The sequence below is a fragment of the Anomaloglossus baeobatrachus genome, chromosome 5, assembly GCF_048569485.1.
Source record: "Anomaloglossus baeobatrachus isolate aAnoBae1 chromosome 5, aAnoBae1.hap1, whole genome shotgun sequence".
Taxonomy (NCBI): Eukaryota; Metazoa; Chordata; class Amphibia; order Anura; family Aromobatidae; genus Anomaloglossus; species Anomaloglossus baeobatrachus.
In genome coordinates, this window is record NC_134357.1 from 129,399,756 (window position 1) to 129,420,749 (window position 20,994).

The following is a 20,994-nucleotide window of genomic DNA, read 5'->3' on the forward strand; positions in this document are numbered from 1 at the left end:
CGGGAATTCTGACTGATCTTTCTAGGGGCACACTGTTTACTTTCCACAATTGCAAAATTTGGAGCACTTCTGGTCGTAAAGTTACGCCTTGTAGTGAACATATTGGTCACAGATATTTGGGAATTTCTCTCCACTAGCCACCACCACCCACCAGTACTATATTTTTGGAGAATGTATCGGTATATATGCAGTCACAAGAAATGCAGTAGTCTGAGTTGAGTTATGTAAATATGTGTTTGAAGCTCCTGTTGCTCATGTAATGACAGCCACGGCACACATGATTTGTTGCAGCTTTCATTGATATCCCAAGTTAAAAGTGTGTGAACACTCTGGGAATGTGTGGCATCATAGGTTACTGCTTTAAAGGGGCTTACAGTCTAGGAAGAAAAGTCTGCCGTCACTGTGACCACAGACTGCCGATTTGTGACCACGTGCCTTGCACCCATTGTCATTCCCCTGTACGTCTGATGCAAACTAAACTACCTGAGGATCTTTGGCATGTGACCACAAGTATACAACTCTCATACATGACCATCCAACCACCCAGGGAACACAGGAATCATGACAGTGTGCGCATCGCATGTTGTCGTGACTTGGCAGTCTGCGGTCACATATAGTGACTATAGACTTTTCCTCTTAGACCAAAACCCCTTTAGCTGCAGTACGATCCAACTAACTCACTATAGGGTAAGGCAGAGGAGCAGAAGGCTTTTTTTGGCTCTGCCACATTGTCAGATTTAAGCAACTCCAAGGGCCACAATAAAATCTGAGTACTAGGGGGATAATCTGAGACTTACATGGTATATTGAAGTATAGAGGAGCAGTTTCCATTATGAAGTCAGCATGTCTGTGACCAGATAGTGAAGAATGGCATAGGATGGCATTATCACATGGTCCCTGAGCCGGAGGTTGTGCACTGGTGGGATGAATTGGCTACATCACCAGTCTGTGTGCTGGAACCTTTGTTTCTTCCATTTTTACTCTGCGTGTCCATTTTTACCTTGAGTGTCACACACATCCATGTGCTATCCCCATCCTTTTTTTTTTTTTTTGTGACTGCATTCATTTGTCTAGGCGAGTTAGATATGCAAGTTGACCAAAGTAGGATATTATTTTTTTCTTCGGCGCTCCATTGGGAGACCCAGACGATTGGGTGTATAGCTACTGCCTCCGGAGGCCACACAAAGTATTACACTAAAAAGTGTAAGGCCCCTCCCCTTCTGCCTATACACCCCCCGTGGGATCACGGGCTGCTTCAGTTTTATGCTTTGTGCGAAGGAGGTCAGACATCCACGCATAGCTCCACTGTTTTAGTCAGCAGCAGCTGCTGACTATGTCGGATGGAAGAAAAGAGGGCCCATACTAGGGCCCCCAGCATGCTCCCTTCTCACCCCACTTTTGTCGGGTGTTTGTTAAGGTTGAGGTACCCATTGCGGGTACGGAGGCTGGAGCCCACATGCTGTTTTCCTTCCCCATCCCCCTGAGGGCTCTGGTGAAGTGGGATCTTACCGGCCTCCAGGCTCTGAGGCCGGGCTCCATCCACAGACCCGGAGATCCTGCTGGAATGGAGCGGAGTATCGTCAGGGACAGGCCCTGCAACGTTAAGGTACTCTGTGTCCCCGTACAGTCTATGCACAGACACACTCCAGCGTTGCTGGATGTGCTAGTGCGCCGGGGACAGTAGCGCTGCGCGCTTGGGCTTTACTCACTGCAGCTTAGCTGAGTGAGTTTATGTGTCGGGAACTACCGCGCCAGCCGCTGCTGGAGCTGCGGCGCGGCTGAGACTTGTGGTGCGCCGGGGACTTTCGCGCTGCCGCGCTTTTACGACGGCAGCGCTTATAAATCTAGTCCCCGGCTTTTGCGGCCTAGTTACGTTTCGTTCCCGCCCCCAGCCCTGCCAGTCAGGGAAGGGGCGAGACGCTGTACAATGATCAGCGCCGAGGGCTGGAGTCTTATTTACATACTCCAGCCCTCTCACTGGGCACAGGGGGACGCCAGTTTCCCGCTCTTGTCTGGGGCACGCCCACGGCCCGCCCCTCTTCACAGGACGCCGGCAGCCATTCCTGCAGGCAATCTAAGCTGGAGAACGGACACAGGCTCTGGGAGACCCAGCAAAGGGATTCTGGCGACCACTTACCCGCTTATGCGGGCGGTAAGCAGCACCTTGGTGCTGACCCCACTATTGCCACAGTGTTTTTTGTGTACTTTATCCTTGTACTTATATTTGCAAGACCATACACAGACACACGCCAGCATTGCTGGGCGTGTTAGTGCGCCGAGGACAACAGCGCTGCGCGCTTGGACTATACTCACTGCAGCTTAGCTGAGTGAGTTTATCTGTGGGAAACTGCCGCGCTGGAGGCTGCGGCGCGGCTGAGACTTGTGGCTGTACGGTCGCTTCTTGGCGGTATACCCCTAGATAGCTCTGAGGAGACAACAGCATGTCGTCAGCATAGAGCAAGGGGGCCAAGGCACAGGCTTTCTATGCTGTCTGTACCGCACGTGAGGCTGTTTTACCGGCAGGTTCCACTAACCCCTAATGGGTAGAGTCTCTGCTAGTGGTGGCCCAGAGAGGGCCACCTGTGAAACTGTCCAGAGGACAGAGTTTGCAGTTTTTTTGCTGATAAAATGTCTTGGACTATGAACAAAATTCTAGCAACTTTGCAGTCCAAGGCGGTGACTCAGACCAAGGGCATTGTTGAATCAAGGCTCCCCGGTCTCCCTCAGTTGGAACTAATCCGTGCTCCAAGGGGGTCCCATACATCCCAGACTGAAGGCTCTGACACGGACGACAGTCCCAGACAGCCTAAGCGAGCTCGCTGGGAGAGACCCTCGACTTCACACACTGGTCAGGGTCTCAGCGAGAGGATTCTCTGTATGATGAGGTAGCTGGTCAGGTTTCTGATCCTGAGACCGCTTTCATTCTGGATGCTCCTAATGGGACGCCATGGTGAATGATCTCATAGCGCCCATCAATACACTGGTGGATATTTCTCCCTCAGCCCCTCCAGTGGAGGAGGCAGCTTCAGCAGGAGAAATTCCATTTCAGGTCTCCCAAGCGTAAATTTAGTACTTTTTGGGCCTCTCTGACTCAGAGGAGCAGTCCAGAAACACTACGCTTATCCAGACAAGCTTTTCTCCGCCGCGCCATCCTCCATAGTTGCATGTGGAAGATGGGACTTCACTTAAAGATGCCATTGACAGACAGATGGACCTCTGGTTGAAATCTGTCCGTGAAGCTATCGGCGTGTCGTTTGCTCCGGCATTCGCAGCCGTATGGGCACTCCAAGCTATTTCAGCTGGTCTTGCGCAGATAGACACTGTCACACGTACATCTGTGCCACAGGTGGCGTCCTTAACCTCGCATGCATTGCGACTTACGCTATTCATGCTGTCCTGGACTCTACGAGCCGTATACCGGTGGCATACGCCAACTCCGTGGTTTTGCGCAGACCCTTGGGGTTAAGGGAATGGAAGGCAGCTCCTGCTTCCAAAAAGAGCTTAACCAGTTTGCCATTATCTGGTGACAGACTGTTGGCTGAGCGATTGGATGAAATCATTAAACAGGCCAAGGGTAAGGATTCTTCCTTACACCAGCCCAGATCAAACAAAACCCAAGGAAGGACAGTCGACGTTTCGGTCCTTTCCAGGCTCGGGCTGGTCCCAATTTTCCTAGTCCAAAAGGACTCAAAAGGCTCAGAGGGGCTCAGACTCCTGGCGGGCTCAATCACGACCAAAGAAGGCAGCCGGAGGAACCGCTACCAAGGCGGTTTCCTCATGACTTTCAGCCCTCTCTCTCCGCATCCGCGGTCGGTGGCAGACTCTCCCGCTTTGGCGGCATTTAGCTGCCACAGGTCAAAGACCGGTGGGTGAGAGACATTTTGTCTCACGTGTACAGGATAGAGTTTTGTTCTCGTCCTCCGGCTCGATTCTTCAGAACTTCCCCACCTCTCGACCGAGCCGATGCTCTTCTGCAGGCAGAAGGAGTGATAATCCCTGTTCCTCTTCAGGAACAAGATCACGGTTTTTACTCCAATCTGGTTGTGGTGCCAAAAAAGGACGGCTCTTCCGTTCCGTTCTAGACCTAAAACTGCTCAAAAAGCAGTGTAAACCAGGCGGTTCCGGATGGAATCCCTCCGCTCCGTCATTGCCTCAAGGTCTCAAGGAGATTTCCTAGCATCAAGAGACATCAGGATGCTTATCTCCACGTGCCGATTGCTCCAGAGCACCAGCGTTTGCTGCGATTCGTTATAGAAAACGAGCAGACTCTCCAGAGTTTCGGGTGGATCATCAACTTTTCAAAGTTAAATCTGACACCGACCCAATCACTGACATATCTTGGCATAGAGTTCTATACTCTCTCAGCAATAGTGAAGCTTCCGCTGGACAAACAGCGTTCACTACAGACGGGGCTGCAGTCTCTCCTTCAAGGCCAGTCACACCCCTTAAGACGCCTCATGCACTTCCTAGCGAAGATGGTAGCAGCAATGGAGGCAGTCCCTTTCACGCAGTTTCATCTGCGTCCACTTCAATGGGACATTCTCCGCCAAAGCGATGGGAAGTCGACGTCCCTAGACAGTAACGTCTCCCTTTCTCAGACGGTCAAGGACTCCCTTCAGTGGTGACTTCTTCCCACCTCATTGTCAAAAGGAAGGTCCTTCCTACCCCCATCCTGGACGGTGGTCACGACAGACGTGAGTCTGTCAGGGTGGAGAATAGTCTTTCTCCACCACAGGGCTCAGGGTACGTGGACTCAGCAGGAGTCCACCCTTCAGATCAATGTTCTGGAAATCTAAGCAGTGTATCTTGCCCTGCAAGCCTTCCAGCAGTGGCTGGAATGCAAACAGATCCGAGTTCAGTCGGACAACTCCACAGCGGTAGCATACATCAACCACCAAGGCAGAATACGCAGTCGGCAAGCCTCCCAAGAAGTCCGGCGGACTCTGATGTGGGTGGAAGACAGAGCATCCACCATATCCGCAGTTCACATCCCGGGCGTAGAAAACTGGGAAGCAGACTTCCTCAGTCGCCAGGGTATGGACGCAGGGGAATGGTCTCTGCACCCGGACGGGTTTCAGGAAATCTGGGGCCTTCGGGGGAGGCCGGACGTCGACCTAATGGCGTCTAGGCACAACACCAAGGTCACGAGTTTCATGGTGTGGTCTTACGATCAACGAGCTCTGGCGGCAGGCGCCTTAGTTCAGGATGGGTCGCAGTTCCAGCTACCCTATGTGTTTCCCCCTCTGGCACTGTTGTCCAGAGTGCTACGCAAGATCAGCTCCGATTGCCGCCGCGCCATCCTCGTCGCCCCAGACTGGCAGAGGAGGTCGTGGTACCCGGATCTGTGGCATCTCACAGTCGGCCAGCCGTGGGCACTACCAGACCGGCCAAACTTACTGTCCCAAGGGCCGTTTTCCATCTGAATCCTACGGCCCTGAACCTGACTGGGTGGCCATTGAGTCCTGGATCCTAGCGTCTTCAGGATTATCTCATGACGTCATTGCCACCATGTGACGGGCTAGGAAGCCGACGTCTGCCAAGATCTACCACTGGACGTGGAAGATATTCTTACCTTAGGGCTCTGCTCAGGGAGTGTCTCCCTGGCCATTTGCATTGCCTACTTTTCTTTCCTTCCTGCAATCGGGTTGGGAAACAGGTTTGTTGCTCGGCTCCCTTAAAGGACAAGTTCCAGCGCTGTCTGTATTCTTTCAGAAGCGCCTAGCACGACTTCCTCAGGTACGCACGTTCCTGCAGGGGGTTTGTCACATTGTCCCTCCGTACTGAGGCCGTTAGACCCATGGGATCTGAACAGGGTACTAATTGCTCTCCAGAAGCCGCCCTTCGGGCCTCTGAGGGATGTTTCACTTTCTCCACTTTCACAGAAAGTGGCCTTTCTGGTAGCGGTCTCTTCGGAGAGTGTCCGAGCTAGCAGCGCGGTCATCCAAAGCTCCCTTCCTGGTGCTTCACCAAGACAAGGTAGTGCTGCGCCCGATTCCGGAGTTTCTCCCTAAGGTGGTATCCCCTTTTCATCACAATCAGGATATCTCCTTACCTTCCTTTTGTTCTTATCCATTTCATCGATATGAAATGAATTTGCATTGTTGGATCTGGTGAAGAGCACTCAGAATCTACATTTCCCGCACGGCGCCCCTGCGCCGATCGGATGCACTCTTTGTCCTTGTCACTGGTCAGCGCAAGGGGTCGCAGGCTGCCAAATCCACCCTGGCTCGATGGATCAAGGAACCAATCCTTGAAGCCTACCGTTCTGCTGGGCTTCCGGTTCCATCAGGGCTGAAGGCCCATTCTACCAGAGCCGTGGGTGCGTCCTGGGCATTACGGCACCAGGCTACGGCTCAGCAGGTGTGCCAGGCGGCTACCTGGGCGAGTCTGCACGCCTTCACCAAGCGTTATCAGGTGCATGCCTACGCTTAGGCGGATGCCAGCCTAAGTAGAAGAGTCCTGCAGGCGGCGGTTGCCTCCATGTAGGGAAGGGCTGTTTTTACAGTCCAAACTTGAGGTATTAATTTACCCACCCAGGGACTGCTTTTGGACGTCCCAATCGTCTGGGTCTCCCAATGGAGCGAAAAAGAAGAAGGGAATTTTGTTACTTACCGTAAATTCCTTTTCTTCTAGCTCCAATTGGGAGACCCAGCACCCGCCCCTGTTCCTTCGGGATTTTTGGTTGTTCGGGTACACATGTTGTTCATGTTGAATGGTTTCAGTTCTCCGATGTTCCTTCAGATTGAATTTGTTTAACCAGTTATTGGCTTTCCTCCTTCTTGCTTTTGCACTAAAACTGAAGCAGCCCGTGATCCCACGGGGGGTGTATAGGCAGAAGGGGAGGGGCCTTACACTTTTTAGTGTAATACTTTGTGTGGCCTCCGGAGGCAGTAGCTATACACCCAATCGTCTGGGTCTCCCAATTGGAGCTAGAAGAAAAGGAATTTACGGTAAGTAACAAAATTCCCTTCTTTGTAATGCAGACCTTCGGGTAACAAAAGTAAACCTCCGAGAATACTATGTCTCCAACGTGTTGTCATTGAAAATAAAGTGACATTACATGTACGCCAAACATTGATGTGTGAATTATGCCTTAGTGGAGCTTCCCCAGACAGAGCTAAAGTTAACATTAAATGGAATGTATCAGCAGGTTGCTATTTAATCTGAGGACCGCATGCTGTGGGGGTTAAAACACAGATTTCAGCCATGTCTCTTCCATGCTTGTGTCATTGTTTACTTGCAATGATTGTTTTAGTACCAGGAGATTATCACTGTTTGGACTACCACAGCATAGGCCTGGTAGTCCAACATGCCCCTCCTCCCCTAGCTACTCACTGGCTATAGACATTGTACATAGAGAGCCTGGGGTGGGTTCACTTTCTCAGCTTTGCTGCATTGCTAAATCTAAAACCTCTCATAACTGCTGCACCCAGTAAACTAAATGAGACATCGCGGGATTCAGGATCTCTTTGGCTACATGATGCTGCTCTCAGATGAGGTAGCAAAAACCCGCTGACATCTTCCTTTTAAGATCTGTATGCAGACAGTGACAGATCAGTGGTCCTAAGCGTATTCCTCTCCAATGCAATGTGGAAAGTTTGGTGGTCGGAGATTTCCTCAGCTGGGCAGTAAAATTAGTATTGCCATTAAGGCAGTGATCTTGGGAGCTGCTATCATATATCATTGTCTGAATTTTAACCAATTGGTGTGTACAGGTGTGGGGTGTCACAGTGGGATATACTTCCAACTTAAAGCACTGGTGGGACATCCATGGATCAGAATAGTTTTGCCAGCACATCACCGATATTCGATTATATTGAGACCTGGGGATTTTAGAGATATCTTTTGTACCTAGGATGAGATATCGTATTCCCAAAACTATTACTGAACAATTCTTACCATGTGATAGGGTTCATTATGCCACTATCATTAGGAATACCATTGCTATATAGGGGTGTACTTTAACATGTACCAATTGCAGACAACGTAACATCCACATATTGTCAGGACCCAAGGTTTCCCTCCCAGCAGAACCTTACCAGCATTACTCAACATTAATCGTGATAAAAAGAAAACCCAAAAACGTTTGAAAAGAAAGTGAGAATTAGGTGGTATTCTGATTTATTGACCAAATAATTAAACACACTATTCAGAATAAAAAAAACCCCACTGGCTTCTTCCTTCCAGAAACCGCTCCACATGTGTCCATGGGTTGTGTGCGTGGTATTAGAGCTCCTCTCCATTGACATGAATGGGATTGTGCTGCCATAACTCACACATCCTACAGGAATGTCATACACTTGAGCAAGTGTTGTGTTTGTGCTCTTTGTTGTTTTGTTCTTCTATAATGTCGATCACTGATTATATGGATAATGAGAAGGAAAGGTCTGGACAGGACATGGCTTAGACAGCTGATTGAGATAGTGTTACAGAAATGAGGCATCACGGTGCTGAAAACACGCTTTAGAGCATGCCTCGTAATGAAAACATTAGCACTAGGAACGTTTTCTCTTTCCTCGGGTTTACATAACCGTATAGCTTTAGAAGGTTAGCCATGCGATAAAAGAACAGTGTTTAGAATGGCACATATGCTGTATAATACCATCCAAAGATGGAGAACTGCACATCCCTGGGGTGGGAGCCGAATAGGTCCGATGGAAGACCTATCATGACTTGTAATAGCACAAGGGGGAGAGGGAAACCGCACTGACCATAATCACAAAGGCGGTCATTGTAGTTTATATTGGATCCTCACCTGAGTGCTATTGTATTGTCATCCTATATACAGCTGAGGTCTGTTTCACACCATGGTTTTGTCATTTTTACAGTTTTGTTTTTTTCTATTTTAGACTTAAAAAAAAAAATAATAAATAAAATCCATAGTTGGGATGTTCTAAAAAAAAATAAATATCTTTTTCTTCCTCATTTTTTTGCATCCTGTTAAAAAAAAAAAAAATTGGATTGAAACTAATATGTAAAAATTTTTATCAAATGGACACCCATTTGACATGCACTTTTGCCATGATATTCTATATGAATAGGCAAAAACATTGAAATGGTTTTATTTCTTCCACACAATTCAAACCGACCCGTCAGGTGCATCACAAAAATCTAAGACCCTGTTCACATAGCCTTTAACCCTGCTGTTCTGTTCGGTCAAAAATTACCGGATTTAAATTTGATTTAGTTTTAAATATTCATTATGCGGTTCTGAAACTTGTGGTTAATTGACTTTTCCTCATTTGAGGGGTTGTTACTATGGATTGGTATTTTTCTATTTTATTTTTTTTTTTTTGCTTTTTTCAAAAATAACCGGAACATAAGTGTATAGTAAACCCGAACAAAACAGCAGGGTTAAACCATGTGTTCTGGGTTTCCGCCTTAGCCCCTCCATAATGAGATCCAAAAGGACCCCAAACGGAGCCATAGAATGCAATGACATGAATGGAATTCAAATAAACGGTTTGTCTGACCAAAGACCCTTTCAGATAAAGTCTGTTACAATAGGAACCCTTGAAAGCTATGCACAGTGTGAACAGGGCCTAAGGCCTACTGCTGCTACTACCACGACTACTACTACTACTGCTACTACATAATAATAATAATAATAATAATAATAAATAATAAAAAATAAGGGTACTCAGGTGAGGTTGCATGAGCTAGTCACAAGCCATTACCTCTATGTGTACAGATTATAAGTGCTACAATGTCCTTGGAGGATGTGGGGACATTTGATGGAAGGGAAGACCTAAAGCAGATACAGTTAGGTCCAGAAATATTTGGACAGTGACACAAGTTTTGTTATTTTAGCTGTTTACAAAAACATGTTCAGAAATACAATTATATATATAATATGGGCTGAAAGTGCACACTCCCATCCAAATCGGAGAAAGGGTTTAGGAATCATAGCTCTGTAATGCATAGCCTCCTCTTTTTCAAGGGACCAAAAGTAATTGGACAAGGGACTCTAAGGGCTGCAATTAACTCTAAAGGCGTCTCCCTCGTTAACCTGTAATCAATGAAGTAGTTAAAAGGTCTGGGGTTGATTACAGGTGTGTGGTTTTGCATTTGGAAGCTGTTGCTGTGACCAGACAACATGCGGTCTAAGGAACTCTCAATTGAGGTGAAGCAGAACATCCTGAGGCTGAAAAAAAAGAAAAAATCCATCAGAGAGATAGCAGACATGCTTGGAGTAGCAAAATCAACAGTCGGGTACATTCTGAGAAAAAAAGGAATTGACTGGTGAGCTTGGAAACTCAAAAAGGCCTGGGCGTCCACGGATGACAACAGTGGTGGATGATCGCCGCATACTTTCTTTGGTGAAGAAGAACCCGTTCACAACATCAACTGAAGTCCAGAACACTCTCAGTGAAGTAGGTGTATCTGTCTCTAAGTCAACAGTAAAGAGAAGACTCCATGAAAGTAAATACAAAGGGTTCACATCTAGATGCAAACCATTCATCAATTCCAAAAATAGACAGGCCAGAGTTAAATTTGCTGAAAAACACCTCATGAAGCCAGCTCAGTTCTGGAAAAGTATTCTATGGACAGATGAGACAAAGATCAACCTGTACCAGAATGATGGGAAGAAAAAAGTTTGGAGAAGAAAGGGAACGGCACATGATCCAAGGCACACCACATCCTCTGTAAAACATGGTGGAGGCAACGTGATAGCATGGGCATGCATGGCTTTCAATGGCACTGGGTCACTTGTGTTTATTGATGACATAACAGCAGACAAGAGTAGCCGGATGAATTCTGAAGTGTACAAGGATATACTTTCAGCCCAGATTCAGCCAAATGCCGCAAAGTTGATCGGACGGCGCTTCATAGTACAGATGGACAATGACCCCATGCATACAGCCAAAGCTACCCAGGAGTTCATGAGTGCAAAAAAGTGGAACATTCTGCAATGGCCAAGTCAATCACCAGATCTTAACCCAATTGAGCATGCATTTCACTTGCTCAAATCCAGACTTAAGACGGCAAGACCCACAAACAAGCAAGACCTGAAGGCTGCGGCTGTAAAGGCCTGACAAAGCATTAAGAAGGAGGAAACCCAGCGTTTGGTGATGTCCATGGGTTCCAGACTTAAGGCAGTGATTGCCTCCAAAGGATTCACAACAAAATATTGAAAATAAAAATATTTTGTTTGGGTTTGGTTTATTTGTCCAATTACTTTTGACCTCCTAAAATGTGGAGTGTTTGTAAAGAAATGTGTACAATTCCTACAATTTCTATCAGATATTTTTGTTCTAACCTTCAAATTAAACGTTACAATCTGCACTTGAATTCTGTTGTAGAGGTTTCATTTCAAATCCAATGTGGTGGCATGCAGAGCCCAACTCGCGAAAATTGTGTCACTGTCCAAATATTTCTGGACCTAACTGTAGGTAAGGCTAGTTTCACATATCCGTCTTTTCACCGGATTGGCGGATCTGGCGCACTCCAGTACAGTGTGATACAGTACAATGGCAGCGCGTCAACTTCCGGGTCACATGCTTCTGTCACATGACAGCATGTGAACCGGAAGTTGCCGCGCTGCTATTGTACTGTATCACACTGTACTGGAGTGCGCTAGATCCGCCAATCCGGCGAAAAGCCGGATGTGGGAAACTGCCCTTAGTGAGGTGATGGGATAGACTTGTCTAAAGAGATATGTTTTTAGGGCAAGCTTAAAACTGTGGCTACTGCACATTAACTTGATTATCTGGTGTACATCGTTGCAGAAAACTGCTGCAGGACAAGCGACATAAAGTTAATCTGAGATTATTAGCAGAATGTAGATCATAGGTTTGGTAGACAGGGATCAGGAAGGAGATGTAGGGTGATATACATATGTAGTTGAGAGTTATACCGGGCTCTATAGCCAATGGGTAACCAGTGCAATGACTGGCACAGGCTGAAGGCATCGGTGTAGTGGCTGGACAGAAATATGACCCTGGCTGCTGCATTCAAGTTAGATTGGAGGGGGTAGGGTTTAGTAAGAGGGAGACCGATTAGTATGAGTTGTAGAAGTCCAGATGCAAATGTGCAACCCCTGGCAAATTATGGAATCACCTGGCTCTGAGGATGTTCATTCAGTTGTTTACTTTTGTTTAAAATAAGCAGATCACCGATATGGCACAAAACTAAAGTCATTTCAAATGTCAACTTTCTGGCTTTAAGAAACACTTAAAAAATCATGAAAACATAATGTGCTTGCCAGTAATGGTTACTTTTCAAGACCAAACAGAGGGAAAAATTATGGAATCCTGAAAAACAAACAAAAAACACTCCAATACATCACTAGTATTTTGTTGCACCACCTCTGGCTTTTATAACAGCTTGCCGTCTCTGAGACATGGACTCAATGAGTGACAAACAGTACTCATCAATCTGGCTCCAACTTTCTCTGATTGCTGTTGCCAGATTAGCCTGGAAGGTTGGAGCTTTGTCATGGACCATTTTATTCAACTTCCACCAAAGATATTCAATTGGATTGAGATCCGGACTATTTGCAGGCCATGACATTGACCTTATGTGTCTTCTTTCAAGGAATGTTTTCACAGTTTTTACTCTATGGCAGGATGCATTATCATCTTGATAAATTAGTTCATCATCCCCAAACATCCTTTCAATTGTTGTATAAGTAAAGTGTCCACAATTTCAATGTAAACTTGGGCATTTATTGAAGATATAATGACAGCCATCTCCCCAGTGCCTTTATCTGACATGCAGCCTCATATCATCAATGACTGTGGAAATTTACATGTTCTCTTCAGGCAGTCATCTTTTTATTGTTTAGCTTTTCTGTATGTAAATCCCATTTCCTTTAGGCGGTTTCTTATAGTTCGGTCACAGACATTGACTCCAGTTTCCTCCCATTCATTCCTCATTTGTTTTGTTGTGCATTTCTTGTTTTGGAGACATATTACTTTAAGTTTCCTGTGTTGACGCTTTGATGTCTTCCTTGGTCTACCAGTATGTTTGCCTTTAACAACCTTCCCATGTTTGTATTTGGTCCATATTTTAGACACAGCTGACTGTGAACAACCAACATCTTTTGCAACATTGCGTGATGATTTACCCTCTTTTAAGAGTTTTATAATCTTCTCCTTTGTTTCAATTGACATCTCTCGTGTTGAAGCCATGATTCATGCCAGTCCACTTGGTGCAACAGCTCTCCAAGGTGTGATCACTCCTTTTTAGATGCAGACTATCGAGCAGATCTTATTTGATGCAGGTGTTAGTTTTAGGAATGAAAATTTACAGGGTGATTCCATAATTTTTCCCTCATAATTGAGTGATTCCATAATTTTTTCCCCCCTGTTTGGTCCTGAAAAGTAAGTTACTGGCTAGCACATTGTTTTCAGGATTTTTTTTTTTTAGTTTCTTAAAGCCAGAAAGTTGGCATTTGAAATTACTTTACTTTTGTTTTAAAAAAAAAACAAAAAAAAAAAACAGATCACAGACATGGCACAAAACTAAACAACTGAATGAACATCCTCAGAGCCAGGTGATTCCATAATTTTTGAATTTTTGACGGGTTGTATAAGAGCGGCAGAAAGGGTTTTTGCAGAATCAAAGGAGAGAAAAATGCAGATTTTGGAGATTTTAAGAGGTGCAGGTGACCTGAGCATATGACTGGATATAGGCAGTGAAGGAAAGTTATGAGTGAAATATAACCCCATCACTACAGGTGTGCGGAACTTCGAAGATGGCAATACCAGGTTTAGGCTATGTGCGCACTTACCGGATTTTGCCGCGGATTTTTCGCGGATTTGCTGCATGTTTCGCTGCAGAAAATGTTCATAACATCTCTGCAGTGAATCACCAGCAAATCCTATGGAGAAAAAAAATCCTGTGCGCACTGGGCGGAATTTGACAGCTGCATGTTTTGCTGCGGGAATCCCGCAGCAAAAACAAGTGCATGTCACTTCTTTTCCGCACATCGCTGCGGGATTTCACTCCATTGAATCCAATGTTAATCATGAAATCCCGCAGGGAATAACGCAGGAAGCAAATTCTGTGCGGTTCACTGCGTTTTCCTGTGTTATTCCCTGCGGTATTTCGCGGTTTACCTCCGGTAATGTACATCGCCTGTCTGCGGTTTTGCAGGGAAGTGATGTCATTACAGGAAGAGGAAGCCGTGCAGAGAGTAAAACAGTCACACATCACACACACAGACATCACATCACAGACATAGAACACATAGACACAGACACATAGAATACACATAGAAAGAAAACGGAAATATAGAAAACAAAGAACGTGGGCTCCGCTGCATATTTACCTTCCAGCCGAGGTAAGCACACAGCGGCGGCCCGGTATCCTCAGGCTGGGGAGGGAGAGGGGCAGGGGTAATGTCCCCCGCCTCACTCCCCCTCCCGCAGCCGACAATATCAGCCGCAGCTGCCCCGGCACTGTCGCATACATTATGCGGCAATACCGGCGGCGTGTCCTCTGCTCTTCCTGCCGCCGTGTAGCAGTGGCGGCAGGGTAATACAAGGGGTTAATGTTGGTGGGGGACCACCGCCATTAACCCCAGGCTTGATCATGGCAGCGTCTATGTGACAGCTGACATGATCAACCCGTAAGTAAAGTGAAAAAAACACAGACACCGAAAAATCCTTTATTTTAAATAAAACAAACAAGCCTCGTTCACCCTTTTATTAACCCCTCCCGCACCAAAGCTCCGGCGTAATCCACAGCTCCAGCATAATCCACAGTCCTGCGCTGCTTACATCCAGCCGCGACTGTCACAGACACAGCGCTGAATGAAAGCAGCAGACAGCAGAGGTAATTACCGGTCATTTCCCACGGCCGGTAATGTGAACTCACTGCCGACCGTGGGAAATGCAGCGATCTGTCCTCTATCTATCTATCCCTCTATCTATTCTTCTGTCTATCTACTATCTCAGAATTAAATGACTTTTTTTTTTTTTTTTTCAATGTGCTTTATTGCATTGAATGCAATAAAGCACATCCCAACCCGCACGCGGCAAAACCGCGGCAATACCGCGAATAATACCGCGGTAAAACCGCAGCAAACTGCGGCAAACCGCATGCAGTTTTCAGGTGCGGTTTCCCGCGGTTTTTTACCGCGGGTGCGGTAATCTTTGAGAGCATGCGGAATTTTCTCAAGAAAATTCCATTTCCCAGTGCGCACATAGCCTTATGTAGATTAGTGGAGAGAGGACACACAAAGAGCCGTGTTTTGGAAAGATGGAATTTTAGACGCAGCAAAGATAGAATATTAATATTCATATATGGATAAAACTGTTGGCTCCCTTTAAAATTGTTCCTTAAAACTAAGTATTTCTTCCAAAAAATATGGCAATTACACGTTCTGTTATACACATGCGTATTTTCTTTGTGTGTTTTGGAACAAAACAAAAAAAGTAGAGGAAAAAAGGCAAATTGAAGATAATTTCACACAACGCCCAATATGGGTTGGACATAATTGTTGGCACCGTCAACTTAATATTTGGTGCACACCCTTTGGAATAAATAACTGTAATAATTTGCTTCCAATAACCATCAACACCTCTCCCCTGGAATTTTATACTCTTCTTTTAAAAACTTCTCCAGGTCTCTCATATTTGAAGTCGCCTTCTTCCAACAGCAATTTTAAGATTTCTCCATAGGCGTTCAGTGGGATTTAGATCCGAACACATTGCTGCCACTTTAGAGCTTTGTTCCCATCCATTTCTGGGGAATTCTTGAAGTATACTTGGGGTCATTGTCCTCCTGGGAGACCCATGAGCTAATGTGTAATGTTGGTGCATATAATATATATGTTTTTATATAATGTATATTTCCTCCATCCTGCCTGTTGACAATTTTCCCCTGAGTTTGTTAATAAATATGAGAGGATTGTCATGTTTGGAAATCCCGTAGCTCATCCTGATGTTTGCTCTCCTTTTTGTTTTAGATCTATCAGAAATTGAGCCCAATGTATTTCTTCGTCCTTTCCTGGAGGTTATTCGGTCTGAAGATACCACTGGCCCCATTACAGGACTTGCTTTGACCTCGGTGAACAAGTTTCTTTCCTATGCACTAATAGGTGAGTGCCTACATAATGATATTTGGGTGTCGTACTGATCCATCGCTCAGATCTGGATTGTGCATGTCATTTGCTTTTCAGTTTTACTTTTGGTTTTCACTATATACATTCTAACCAGCTTCCATGTTGTCCACATACTGCCCTCTGGTGGAATTTTTCTGTATAGGACAGCAAGATAGCAGGCAGGTGATCTGCAAAGTGGTGAGCCAGTTTCATAATGGTGTATATACTGTATGTTACAGGCAATGTATGAAAACCCGGCATTCTATAGAATACCTATGTATACAACCCCTGTTATTTTCAGGCAAGGTATGAAATATCTGCGTAGTTCTATACTTTTCCTAGGCATTACATAAAATGACTAGGTGCCCAGATTGGAAAAGTTAGCCATTACATAAAATGTCTAGGTATTAGAAAGAATGAAAAGAACTGCTCAGGCAAAATCTGATATAATGCCCAGATTGGAAAAGTCTTTAGTAACAAACAGTCAAAAAACTAATGAAAGAAGAAATCCTAAATGAACAACAGGATATCTTTACTGGGAAAAACACAAAGAAACAGAAGTGTCATTCCTGACTATTAGTCTGTAGTAACAAACAGTGAAAAACATGAAAGAAGAAATGCACAATGAACAGGATATCTTTGCTGGGAAAAAAAAAGGAATCAGAAGTGTCATCCTGACACCTACTTTTGGACGGACCACCCCTGTGTTATTCTACACTCCGCCTGTTTGTCATTTAGGTATTCTATAGAATGACTAGGAAATGTATGAACATTTGATCTAGTTCATACTTTGACGACCCATTTCCGGCATTGTATACATTGCCCAGGTATTCTATATAATGCCTGTTTTTACACATTGCCGGTAACCTATACGGGGTTACTACACTGCCATGTTGGCCTTCCTAAGCGTAGTGTGGAATGATTGGTTGCGTCATATAGAAACTCCAAAGTGATCATGTTTTCGATTTGGTTCAGTAGCTGATATTGGACCACATTTTAGCAAGCTCTAGATAGGCAGTACCAAAATGTTCTTGGTCACATCCATTTATGTTTATTTACTACATACAATTTTAGCTAAGGCTATGTTCACACTAGAAAAATGATTTTTCTTAAGAAATTTCTTAAGAAATTTCTTAAGAGTGAAGGATTAGTGCACCTGTGTTAAAAAACGCACCAAAAACGCACCTGCGTTTTTGGTGCGTTTTCGGTGCGTTTTTGGTGCGTTTTTACCGCTGGTTGCTTCCTGCGTTATTGTGCCAATTATCTATGGCAAATAACGCAGTTAGGCTGGTTTCACACTACGTTTATTTAACATCCGTCCATAACGTTTTTTTAGCGGAAAAACGGATCCAGTGCAAATGCGTTTTCACTTCAATGCATTTGCAATGGACTCGCGTTAACATGCGTTCACCTGCGTTTGCGTGCGTTATAGTGAGGATCCAGCGACTTGCAGTTTTTTAACATCTTTCAAAAACGCTACTTGTAGCGTTTTTGAGCTGCGTCCAAATACTGCATGTCACCGGATCCTGACTAAACAGCACGCAAACGCAGGTGAACGCTGGCGTGCTGATAGACAGGATCCTGCTTGCTCTACTGAGCATGCCCAGAAACCAGCTTCGCGTGATCTGTCTCTCTCTCCTCCCTCCCTCACCCTCTCTCTCTATCTCTCTTTCCCCCTTCCTCCCCTCCCTCTCTCTCCCACCTGAGAGCTGCGGACACTCGTAACCAAGGTAAATATCGGGTAACCACTTCTCTTAGTTACCCGATGTTTACGTTGGTTACGCGTGCAGGCAGCCCTGCTCCTAGCAGCTGCAGACACTCGTAACCAAGATAAATATCGAGTATCCAAGCCCGATGTTTACCTTGGTTACCAGCGTCTGCAGCTGTCAGAAGCCGGCTCCCAGTCTAGTTCCCCTCACTCCCGATCACATGACTCCAATGCCCGCCCCTAAACATCCAGTGACAGGATCCTGCAAAATAACACATGCGTTAGCATGCGTTTTTTGCTGTAAAAGCAGGATCCGCTTTTGCAGCAAAAAAACGTTCCTGACGCATGTTAAATAAACGTAGTGTGAAACCAGCCTTAGCTGCAGAAAAGAAGTGACATGCTCATTCTTTTTCTTAAGAAAATCTACTGAAAGAATTTTCTTAAGAAAAAAACGCAGTGTGCGCACAGCTAATTTTTTTTGCCATAGGTTTTGCTGGGGAATGTCTGCAGAAAGGTTACAAGAATTTCTCAAGAAATTTCTGCAGCAAAAACGGACCAAAAACGCAGGTAAAAAACGCAGTGTGTGAACATAGCCTTAAGTACGCAAAGTTTCTCCAATTTTTTTTCCCTTTTAATTGAACAAATATTTAACACCATGTTGTTTGTTCTGCAGATCCGGTCCATGATGGCACTGCTGAAGGAATTGAGAACATGGCAGATGCGGTTACACACGCCCGCTTCGTTGGCACCGACCCAGCCAGCGATGAGGTTGTGCTGATGAAAATCCTGCAGGTAACTCGAGAGAGGGGGCTGCATCCCCCCTGTCCTTATTCAAGGGGCAATTAGATGAATTGCTTAAGCTCTTTGTATCCTGTTACACGGAGACACGGGCCATGTTTTGACTCTGGAAGAGATTTGCGCCTAATGTTATTTTTAAACAGAGGTCTCATGTACCTGAAGTAAAAGCTTTTTCAAATAAAAGATAATTAAACGCTTCAATTAATTGATTTCAAGCATTTGTCAGGCTGCACCAGAAAATATTCCTTCCTTTGAGGGGAGGGCTGCGGAAACAGAAGTGTAGAGAATGCTGAAAATCATCAGCATAATGGAAAGCGGAGGAAGCGCAGGCTGTTAACTATCCGGAACAGTCCCTAAGCGCCACTGTCCTCATCCACCGAACCTTGCGTGGCTTCCTTCAGTTTTTTTGCGTAAACTTTTCTAAGGTTTATTGTAAAATAACGGTACCTTCCACGTTATAATGGAATATTTCTTTGTGTACAGGTTTTGCGCACCCTGCTGCTCACTCCAGTAGGCGCCCACCTGACCAATGAGTCCGTGTGTGAGATCATGCAGTCCTGCTTCCGGATATGCTTTGAAATGAGGCTGAGCGGTAAGTGCTTTTCGAAGGATAGGAGCACATGGCATATATGGCTGGGGTCTGATGGCATTAAGTCTCATTGGCGAAGCCCCCGGCGAGCAGGTAATGGGGAATTTATCACTGCACAGAGCACCCCAATTTGGGTGAATATTGTCATAAAATATCCACATACTGTAACTAGCACATGGAAATGATCTGTCTAAATGGCACAGCTGCTTTAAGGCTATGTCCACATGCTGCATTTTTGTGATAACCACAAAAATGCACCCTGTGGCCAAAATACACACCTTGTGGCAAAAAGAGCATCAAAAGAATGATACGTTTTTTATGCATTTTTGATGCCCCTTTTGAACATGTGTTTTTATCATCACCAATAGGTGAAAACCACAGGGAAAAACGCAAAAAGAATTGACATGTTACGTTTTTGTGTAGCTCCCCCCCCCAAAAAAAAGCAACGTGCGCACAGCAAATCTGGAATCCCATAGACCTTGCTGGGGAAGGATATGCATGCAGTAAAAAAAAAATCACAAAATGCACAAAAAAAAGCATAAAAAATTGCAGCGTGCACATGGGGCCTAAAGGGTTATTTCCAACTAGACCAGTCTTGTTCTCAGGATTGGTGGTTGCTTAGTTGAAAATAATCCTTTAATAAAATCTAAATAAAAATATTATAAATGCTTGATGGGTGTAGGGCTTACCTTACTGTATATGTAGTATCATTGGACTCTCAGTCTCCTGTTTGATGAGGATCCCAGTGATACAAGTCTGGAGAATACTTTGATATATCTGTTTTTGTGAGGCGAGGGGAGGGGGTTGTAGTTTCAATGTAAACCGTACCGATCAAAAGTTTGGACACACCTGTTCATGCTTTTGTGCACATTCCATTAAGAACAAGGAAAACAATGTAAATTCAGACTGAAGGCTACAAAAGCCACAAAGGAACACTTATGGAAATCTTGATTAAAAGTTTGAGAAACAAAGCAGAATATGTGTGAAACCTTAAAGGGAACCTGTCAGGTGCAATATGCACACAGAACCACAAGCAGTTCTGGGTGCATATTGCTAATCCCTGTATCTAGTAGCATAGGTAAAGAGATCTTTAGAAAAAGTATTTCTAAAGATCGTATATTTTATGCTAATGAGCGCAGGGACTAGTCCCGAGGGCGTTTGTTCCATTAGCTAGTCGGCCCACATAGCATGTAGTAGTACGCTCCTGTGGGTGTACTAATATGCTAATGAATACGCAGCGACGTCACACATACCTCACTGTTGAGGGCGGCCGGCGGAGGATGAATGCGCTCTGAGCATGATGCGGAGTACCTAGGACTTCTCGTCATGCACACTGTACCTCACTGAAGCCGGGAAGCTTACACCCGGCATCAGTTAGTGCGCATGATCGGAAGTCCTATGTGCTCCGGATCATGGTCACTGCGCATCCATCCTCCGCCGGCCGCCCACAGGAGCGTGCTAACATGCTATGTGGGCCGACTAGCTAAGGGAACAAATGCCCTCGGGACTACTCCCTGTGCTCATTAGCATATAATACACAATCTTTAGAAATACTTTTTCTAAAGATCTGTTTTATGCTAGTGTATACAGGGACGGTTAAGGTGGTGTCACACACAGCGACGGTGACAACGACGTCGCTGCTACGTCACCATTTTCTGTGACGTGGCAGCGACGTCCCGTCGCTGTCGCTGTGTGTGACATCCAGCAACGAGCTGGCCCCTGCTGTGAAGTCGCCGCTCGTTGCTGAATGTCCTGCTTAATTTTTTGCTCGTTGCTCTCCCGCTGTGAAGCACGCATCGCTGTGTGTAACCGTGAGAGAGCAACGAACTGAAGCGAGCAGGGAGCAGG

At 45.4% G+C, this 20,994-nt stretch overlaps 1 protein-coding gene across 11 annotated transcripts in view; it reads left to right on the forward strand.

The window, feature by feature from the left end:
* Positions 1–20,994, forward strand: part of GBF1 (golgi brefeldin A resistant guanine nucleotide exchange factor 1) — a 325,666-nt gene that overhangs the window by 129,364 nt on the left and 175,308 nt on the right. For all 11 annotated transcript variants that reach the window (XM_075348884.1, XM_075348888.1, XM_075348889.1 and 8 more), the window contains exons 4-6: positions 15,917–16,048; positions 18,433–18,551; positions 19,041–19,149. In XM_075348884.1, coding sequence (XP_075204999.1) covers positions 15,917–16,048; positions 18,433–18,551; positions 19,041–19,149 — 360 coding nt within the window. The remainder of the gene's footprint in view (positions 1–15,916; positions 16,049–18,432; positions 18,552–19,040; positions 19,150–20,994) is intronic.